This window comes from Pundamilia nyererei, unplaced genomic scaffold (assembly GCF_000239375.1).
Source record: "Pundamilia nyererei isolate P.nyererei 1_Seehausen unplaced genomic scaffold, PunNye1.0 scaffold00006, whole genome shotgun sequence".
Lineage (NCBI taxonomy): Eukaryota > Metazoa > Chordata > Actinopteri > Cichliformes > Cichlidae > Pundamilia > Pundamilia nyererei.
In genome coordinates, this window is record NW_005187407.1 from 3,452,139 (window position 1) to 3,461,032 (window position 8,894).

General features: G+C 39.0%; 1 protein-coding gene across 4 annotated transcripts in view; it reads right to left on the reverse strand.

The window, feature by feature from the left end:
* Window positions 1-1,446: 1,446 nt before the first annotated feature.
* The window catches only part of clip1a (CAP-GLY domain containing linker protein 1a), a 19,912-nt gene continuing 12,464 nt past the window's right edge, over window positions 1,447-8,894 (reverse strand). For 3 of the 4 annotated variants that reach the window (XM_005722097.1, XM_005722096.1, XM_013914771.1), the window contains 9 exons: window positions 8,692-8,848; window positions 8,370-8,535; window positions 7,741-7,956; window positions 3,751-6,195; window positions 2,963-3,100; window positions 2,712-2,818; window positions 2,425-2,545; window positions 2,264-2,316; window positions 1,447-1,564 (listed from right to left, as the gene is read on the reverse strand). In XM_005722097.1, coding sequence (XP_005722154.1) covers window positions 1,456-1,564; window positions 2,264-2,316; window positions 2,425-2,545; window positions 2,712-2,818; window positions 2,963-3,100; window positions 3,751-6,195; window positions 7,741-7,956; window positions 8,370-8,535; window positions 8,692-8,848 — 3,512 coding nt within the window. In that variant the 3' untranslated portion in view covers window positions 1,447-1,455. The remainder of the gene's footprint in view (window positions 1,565-2,263; window positions 2,317-2,424; window positions 2,546-2,711; window positions 2,819-2,962; window positions 3,101-3,750; window positions 6,196-7,740; window positions 7,957-8,369; window positions 8,536-8,691; window positions 8,849-8,894) is intronic. The other variant, XM_013914773.1, reaches the window with a different exon arrangement.

Here is an 8,894-nt window from a genome sequence, read left to right on the forward strand (position 1 = left end):
AGCTGTAGGATAAATTACAAGCATTAGTGTCTTGTACAGGTTTATAGAAATGTGGTCAATATACACTCACAAGCCAGTTCATTAGGCACACCTTGCTAGTACCAGGTTGGACTCCCTTGTGTCTTCAAAGCTGTGTTAATTCTTAGTGGTACATATTCAAAATGTGCCTGGAATATGTGTGGCTGCACATCTATGATGCTAATCTCTTTCCCACCACATCCAAAAGCAGCTCACTGTCATGTTCAAGAAAGCAGTTGGAGATTATTTGAGTATTGTGACATGGTGCTGTCACACTGAAAGCAGCCATCAGTAAACTGGTACACTGTGGTCATAAAGTGATGCACATGGTCAGCAACAACACTCAGACAGGCTGTGGTGTTTAAACGATGCCCACTTGGTAGCAAGGGGCCCAAAGTGTGCCGAGAAAATATCCTCCACACCATTACGCCACAGTCACCAAACTGAACTGCTGATGCAAGGCAGGATGGATCCATGTTTTTATGATTTTTGCACCAAATTCTGATCCTACATTCTGAATTTTTCCAGCAGAAATTCAGACTCAGACCAAGCAGTGTTTTTCCCACCTTCTATTGCATATGTGTCAAACTCTGGCCCGCGGGCCAAATTACTATTAGAGCTGGCCTACTGGTATTATATAGCTAATATATATATTGTTTAATATTAAGCTTTGCTTGTTCCATATTCAGTTTTCCAGCAAAACTTATTTGAGTCCATAAGAAAAGATTCATTCCTATATCTGGAGGAAGAATTTTTTTTTAATAAATATTAATGCTAGCCCGCGACTTTGTTCCAGTTTTGAATTTTGGCCCACTGTGTATTTGAGTTTGACACCCCTGTTCTATTGTCTAATTTTGTTGAGTCCGTGCAAGTTTTCTCAGTTTCCCGTTCTTAGCTGACCAGAGTGACACCTAGTGTCATTCACTTGTAATCGGAAGGTCACAGGGCAGCTGTGGCTACAACTGTAGTTTGCCTTCACCAGTGTATGAATGTGAGAGTGACTGAATAGTGGTATTGTAAAGCGCTTTGAGGGGTCCCGAAAAGCGCTATATAAATGCAATCCATTATTATTATTATTGTGCTGCTGTAGACCATCAGCTTCAAGGTTCGACGTGTTCAGAGGCACTCTTCTGCATACCTTGCTTGTAGCAAATAGTTATTTGAATTACTGTTACCCTTCCATCATCTTAAAGCTGTGTGGTCTTTCTCCTCTGGAAGAAACAAGGAATTTTCATCGGAGAATTGCTGCTAATTGGATATTTTCCCTTTTTGTTTAAAAAAAAAAAAAAAAAATCAATCTTATAGAGATGGCTGGGTGAGAAAAATCACAGCAGAACAGCAGGTTTTTTTTGTTTGTTTTGTTTTTTTAAATACTCAGACCAACAACCATACCATGTTCAAAGTCACTTAAAACACCTTTCTTCCTCATTCTGATGCTCAGTTTGTAACTAATGAATTGGCCAGTGAATGTATATTTATGCTGTGACATGACTGACATGGAGTAATATTAAAAAGCATTAAGTACCTGAAGGCATTATTTGGCAGGCTTTAAAGGAAAGGAAGAGCATATTCACTTATTCATCAGTTCAGATGTTTAGTAGCTGAAGTCATTCGTGCTTATGCTGTTTATAAAAGGCTTTAAAGTGGACCTCCTCATTCCCAGCACCACATTTTTATCTTGCACTCTACTAAAGGAGCTTTCAATGACCAACACTTCAAATCAATCATTATCTGCCACTGTGAAACAATAGATTTCCTCAGTTGTCTGTCTGACAAAAAAAAAAAGAAAGAAAAAAAGAAGCTAATTCGGCTACTATTTGAATTTTAATATTTTACTTTCTGTCACTGGCTGCATCTAGGCTTGTTTTGAACCTGGTGGCTGGGCGCCACCTCTCAAATGCATCTGTCATATCAGTAATATGAGGGTGGATATTAAAAGGTTATGCAGCAAGATTATAGCAATGTTGTTTCTCTGAATATTCAAATGATACTATTATTAATATTAGTGCGGATTTAGTCAATCACAAGCTGTACAAACCAGAGTCTACATACATTTCTGGTAAAAGGTGTATATGAGGGAAGTGTAAAGAAATATCAAATTAAGTAGAAGATTTTTTTAAACTTTTCCTGCAAAAGCAAGAATCATCAAGTGATGTTTACTACATATTTGTAAGTGGTCTGATTATAAAAAACATATGAGGTCCACTTTGCGTGAATCACGTAATGCAGGTGTGAATAATTTTACCTTTGCTTCAATTCTTCCAACTGTTTTTTGAGCTTTGAGTGCTCATCCTTAAGCTGGCAAAGGGAAAAAAACACACAAAACAGTTAATATTCAGTCACTGTCAGTTGAATTTAAAAATCAGAAGCATGTGGGTCTCTGTATCCAAAGAATAAAGTTTAAACCTTTACAACATCACTCTGGTCTCTGTGTTTATCATCGAGCTCCTCAGTCAGTCTGTTTTTCTCATCTTGGAGCGTCTGCAGGGACTGCGACTTCACAGAGACCGCTTCTTTAAGCTCCTCACTGGAGAAAAATATTGTTGTTCAACTCATCCAAGTAATTTTTCAACTCAAACAGACCATACACTGGCTTTTCATATCTTTACAATAATATGCTATTTAGTTGATTGAAAATATGAATATGATATGTTTCTGTAACAGAAAACAGTTGAGGATGAGGATGTACTCACATTTCCTGGCATAAACCTTTGCTCCTCTGAGTTTCAGTGCAAAGCTGTTCTTTGGATACATTAAGGTCCTCTTGATACTTGGAGTTCTCTTTCTTCAGCCTTTCCAGCTTTAAAAAACAAACAAACAAACAAACAACAAAAGGTGGAGATAAATACAATCAGAAGATTTTTACTTCACACCATCACTTTCACATCACTTTATACAAAAAGCCACATTATTAGAAGTTTCTCTTCAAAATCCCATCTTTTACCTGTGTTTCCAACTCCTGCTTGGACGTCTGCAGCTCGTCCAGCAAAGACTGGACTTCATTCTTCTGCTGCATCAACACGGCCTTCTGTTTTGTCAGCTGTTCGAGAGCCTCGGCTGTCTTGCCAGAGGCCTCTGCAGCCTAAATGGCAAATGATCAGAGCAGATTGAAATTAAAAGCAGCAGATTGTTGGTTAGGACACCAAATTACTTTAACCAAAACAATAGAATTAGAAATGTGCAGATCAGATTTAACTACTTGTAATGCATGATTTGTTTTGACAGCAATTTAAAAAAAAATGTAATTAACTACATGTTAAATTTATTTCCTCAAATAGCTCGACAATTATCAGACCTCAGGTTTTTGCAATCCAACTGTGCCTAAAAATGAACAACATGAAGATTTCACAATGAGGAAACATAATTACTACATAAAGACTTAAATCCTGTGGCCTCAGAACGGACACTGACAGCTGATTGTCTTGTGGAAGAGACAGTCAACTATTTAAATTATGGCATTTCTCACTTATCATTGAGCAGGACCCAGATCACCTGACACCTACATAACCATATGATCAACAGGAATTTTTGCCCAACATCAGATCACGTTATAAACCCACAGGCTAAGGCTGGGAGCTAAAAGAGGTAAACACTGGTTAGTAAATGGAAAGTGTTAAGACATAAAGAGCAGAGGGACAGTGCGACAAACCAGCAGGCATGCAGTGAGAGGGTGACATAGCCCCAGCCGTTCTAACATGTGTTAATCAGTGATTTCTACAGGAGGACAAATACCTCAAGTTGCTTAGAAATGGCATTTTTTAGCTGTGATTCCAGTTTCCTGACTTGCTGGGTGGCTTCATCCCTCTCCACCTGGAGGGCATCCTTCTGAGCTGTTAAATGTGCGATGCTGGAGGAAATTTTTTCTTTTACAGCAGTGGAAGCAGATACCTCGGCTACAGCATCTTGATATTGCTTTTCCAAAGTTTCTTTGTCTGTCTGTAGGACCTTAACATCAACCTGTAGTTTTTCCTGACTAACCTGCAAACACTTCAACTCTTCAAGAAGTTTTGATTGCTCTGCAAGCCAGTTCTCCTGGTCCGTCTGGAGGGAAGAAATCCCCTGCTCTAGTTTACACTGGCTGGCTAACAGCTCATCCTTCTCTGTGGTCAGTGAGATCATCTGTCTGCCCAGCTCCTCCAGCTTCGATAGTAACTGGTCTTTATCTTCTGTTAACTGTGAATTTTCTTGCTCTTGGCGCTTCAGTTGTGCCTTCAAAGCCTCCACATCCACCATGAAGGCCTTCTTTTGCTCCTCAGCATTGCTGAAGTTGTATGAAAGCTCTTCTTTTTCCTGAGCAACTTTGGACAAAGCTCTCTGTAGTTCTTCAATTTGCTTGGAAAGAAGATCGTGGTCAGACACCGTTTTACTGCGCTCATTAGATTCAGTCTGCAGCTGGGTCTCAAGTACGCGCTTGGCATCGGAGACTGAATTAATCTGACTTTTCAACTCCTGGATCTCCTGAACTAGCTCCTGGTTCTCCTTCTGCAAGGACAGCACTTTTCTCTCTGCTTCAGTCTGTAAGGAATGAAGATGTTTGTGTTCTTCTGTCAGTTTCTCTACCTGATTAACAAGCTCAGAGTTAGCCTTCTCAAAATTCAGTTTTAGTTTACTGTGCTCTTCACTGAGTTCAGCTTTGCTCTTTTTAAGCATTTCATTATCAGAGGACTTTTTCTTCAGTTCATTTTGCAGGTCAGTCTTTTCCAGTTTCAAAGAAGTCAACTTGGCTTCAAACTCTTTTTTTTGCAGTTCGGTTTCCTTCAGCACTGTTGATAAGTGATTCTTCTCCTGAATAAGGTTAACATTAGTTCTGGAGCAACTATCCAGTTGGTCACTGATTGTTCGGATATCATTAGCTAGCTTATCACGTTCGAGAGAAAGAGCACTTTTGTCAGATACGGCCTTTGTGTGCTTCTCTTCTAACTCTTCCTTCTCCCCAGCCAAACGCTCATAGTCCATGTTCTGCTGCTCCAGCGCTGAATCCAGGCTCATCTTCTCTTTTTGTAAAGCATGGAGAGCCATCTCCGTTTCAGAATTCTGAAGACGAAGCGCTTGCTTCTCTTGCTCAACAGATGCTAACGTTTCTTCAAATTTCTCTCTGGTCTGGGTCAGCTGTTCTGTTGATACTTGAAGCTTTTCCTTTAATTCTTGTATCTCTCTGAGAAGCTCTTCTTTCTTGTTAGAGGTTTGTCTTTGGATTGCAAGAAGGTCTTCCTTCTCCTGTAGCAAGTGAATCCTTTCAGAATCAGTCACTTGACTGCTTGTCTTGAATTCTTCAAGCATCTGGGCCAAGCTCATTTTTGAGATTTTAAGTTCTTCACATTCACGGATATAGCTCTCCATGTTTTTCTTTGTAATACTAAGCTTATTCTGGAGCTCCTCCTTCACAGTCTGAAGGCTCTTTTTGTCCTCCACAACTGCACTGATTTCAGAGGACATCTCTGCCTTCTCTTTTGTCAGCGTTTCTGCTAGGGCTTGGAGCTGGGTGTTCTTGATTGTGAGATCTTCTTTTTCTAAGTTCAAGGATTTCAGTTTTGCCTGCAACTCAGCATTCTTAGCATCAAGAGACTTTTTAGCATTTCTAGCAGAATCTCTCTCCAAAATCAGATTGTCCTTCTCACACGTCAGCCTTGACTTGCTTTCATTAAGGTCCTCTTCAAGCCGGTTTCTCTCCTTGCAGACTTTTTCATAATCCTCAAGTAGCTGCTTCTTTTTCGCTTGTATTTGCTCAATGTCCTGTTGATGCTTTCGGATAGAATCATTCTTCTCTGCATTTTGTCTTTGAAGCTCCTCAATTTGAGCCAGATATTCACTTTTACTTTGCTTCAGATCTTTGATTTCAGTCTGTGCTTCTAGAAGACGGCTTTTGAGCTTGTCGAGTTCCTCATTCATTGAAACATCTGAATGCTTCTTAGTGGCGAGCAGTTCCTCTTGGCGTTTTGTTAGCTTTTCTCTGGTTGTAAGTAGTTCTTTATTCTGGACTGAAAGTTCCTGGTGAATAATCTCAAGGGCAGAAAGCTTAGCCTGAACATCTGAAAGCTGCTTCTCCAGTTTGCCTTTCTCAGCCTTAAAATCCTCACTTTCCTTATACATATTTTCCAGATCTAGGTTTTGCTTTTCCAGTTTTTTCGACAACTGTTCAACGTCATGCTTGTAGGAGTCAAGCTCAGCAGAAAAACACTGGGAAAACAAAAGATGACAGAAAAAAGGGGAGGGGAATACCCAACGCAAGGAATGAATGAATACAAAATAAACCAAGCAGATATGGATATCAGTCATGTGCAAATGGAAAGGTTAAGCTGCAGAAGCATCAAAAATGGCAAAAGATCAAACCAGAGCTTACACCACAATGATTTTCAAAAGATATGCATATATAAATAAGAGGCAGAACATTTTCACTTCTGCTTTCTTTGAATACGACTTGAACAGTGCATCTAAGATGAAGCAATCAAGATATGATTGATGACACAGAATTTATTACATTTAACGGAGTTAGAAGTTAGCAGGAAGCTAGCAGAAGTTAGCTCGCTAGTTACCTAAGCATGATATAGCATGTTCTGACTGAGAGATTTCTGAAAAATAATCAAACGTACAGCTCTGCTATCACTTCCAACATAAATGAAGACAGGAAACTAAACAGCAGTGACGTTTGTAGGGTTACTGAAGTTGGGCTAGCTGGTATATAATGATGTGCTACGTGATCACTAGTGACACAGCTATGTTAGCATAACATAAACAGAACGCTAACACTTTTCCCCTCGATAAAAGTTAACGTGAGGGTTCCTGGTGGTTAGGGACAAATGCAATTGCACGGCAGGATGCTGTAAACAGGCCAAACTTCAGTCAGGAGAACAACTGAGATAATCCTCCCACAATACGAGGTTAGTCATTAATATACTGCAACAACATGGTAGAGCAGCTGTGATAGAATACAGCATTAATGAATCACTGGTACAGAAGTGGAGGAAGCAAGAAGAATGAGTTGAATAAAGTTTGATTATCTGACTGCTTTGTTTCGCTTAATGTGCCTTATAATCCCGTGCACCTTATGGTCCGAAAAATACATATTTGACTTTTTTATTTGGCACACTGCAGTATAATGTTGCAAAGCACCTCTTTTTAACTTCAGTGGATATTATACATGGTTATGCTCAGGATATGTCAGCCCATTTCTACTGGAAATGCCTTTTGGTTAAACTTTCAGCAAGGAATTTGCATTTGCACTGTTAAATGTTTATATAGCTTTAATGCATATAAAAAAAACAGCTGCTTGTTTAATTGAAAATAAATGGATGGGTTTGTTTTTTTTTGCGCTAGTAATGTTGTGGAGTTGTATTTTGTCTTGCATCAATTATATCGTCAGGTGGTGAACATGCGATCCATGTGCACAGCATTTAAAACTAATCGTTTCTCTTTATGTGAATGTTTTTCCACTAATAAGTATAAACCATCTATAAATACAGACAGAATTTTATAAGCGCTACCCCTGCAAGCATGCAACCCATGGTGCCTTTGATTGTAGGGCTTGTTATTAACTGTAATGTGAGGGGAAAATTAGCAACTCAAAACAAATAATGTGTATGGCAAAACGTAAATAAACAACAACAACGAAAAACCCAAAACAGTTAAATACATCTTCCTCATCGTTTCCGTTTCAACCATTTTAATGTTTGAGGCTACCAAATTGCCAAAAATAAAAATGCACCAGAAGGTGTTTGCACTTACCTGGGCCTGCTCTTTGTATGGCTGCAGTTCAGACACCATCTTCTCTAGTTCTTGGGTTTTGTCCTTGGAGGAGGAGAGTTCCTGCTTAAACTTGTCAACCTGACTCTGCAGTGTTTCAAATTCCTTTGCATGGAGCTCAGACACCTGAGAGAGGGATTTCTCCTGTGAGGCCTTGAGCTCCTCAACCAAGGTCTCACCCTGTTTAACAGTCTTCTCCTAAAGAACAGGGAACAAGAAAGGGACACAACAATAAAATTTTTGTTGCCTTGTTTTGATGCAGCTCATGTCAAAAGAATATGTTTTTAACGGAATAATTTACATCGAGTAATAAGTAGTATGTTACTTTATAAAAGGATTCAAGTTAACCAAAGGCTCAGGGTCAGTTTAAAAAAAAAGAAAAGAAAAGAAAAAGGTTTGTAGAGCAAGATTTTTTTGCAGTTAGGAGTTCACCAGTGAACAGGCTGATTAATTCCTGCCATAAGTTAACCGCTCTGACGTTAAATGAAGTGTTTTGTGGTTAGTGAAATAAAGATGCTGTGAGCATTTCTAAAAATAGATGTGTGCATTGAAAATGCTAGCTCAACATATGTACTCAAAAAATACATCAAAACATATTTTTTGTGACTAACCAAAGTAGTGATGTTCTCCTGAAGGGTATTTATTTCAGTCTGATGTGCCTCTCTAGTCTCTTTGAGCTCGTGCTCTTTGTGGGACGCTTCTTGTTGGAGTTGTTCATTTAAGCGTGCCACCTTCTCCTTCTCCTCTGCTAGATGATTTTGTAACTCCTCTAGCCTCCTGTGTGATGACAAAAGAAAAGGAGGATGTGCAGTGAGCAGTCGGATAAATTACAAATTACATGGACTAAAACAAAAGAAAAACAAGTATCCGACTCTTTCTGAGTAAACATTGTAATCAGGTCATATTTAATGATGGAAAATTAAAGTGTGGTACCTTTCTTTCTGTATGAGTTCTTCATTCATTTTGGTCAGCTGTACAGAACTATCACCTGATGCCTTCATCATATCAGAGATATCATTTTCCAGCTTGTTTTTGTCTTTTGAAAGCTGCCCGTTCTTTTCATCTGAAGCCTTTAGCTTCCTCTCCAGGCCTGTAAAAACATAAAAAAGATGACTTTGTTAAAACAAAAAATGTGT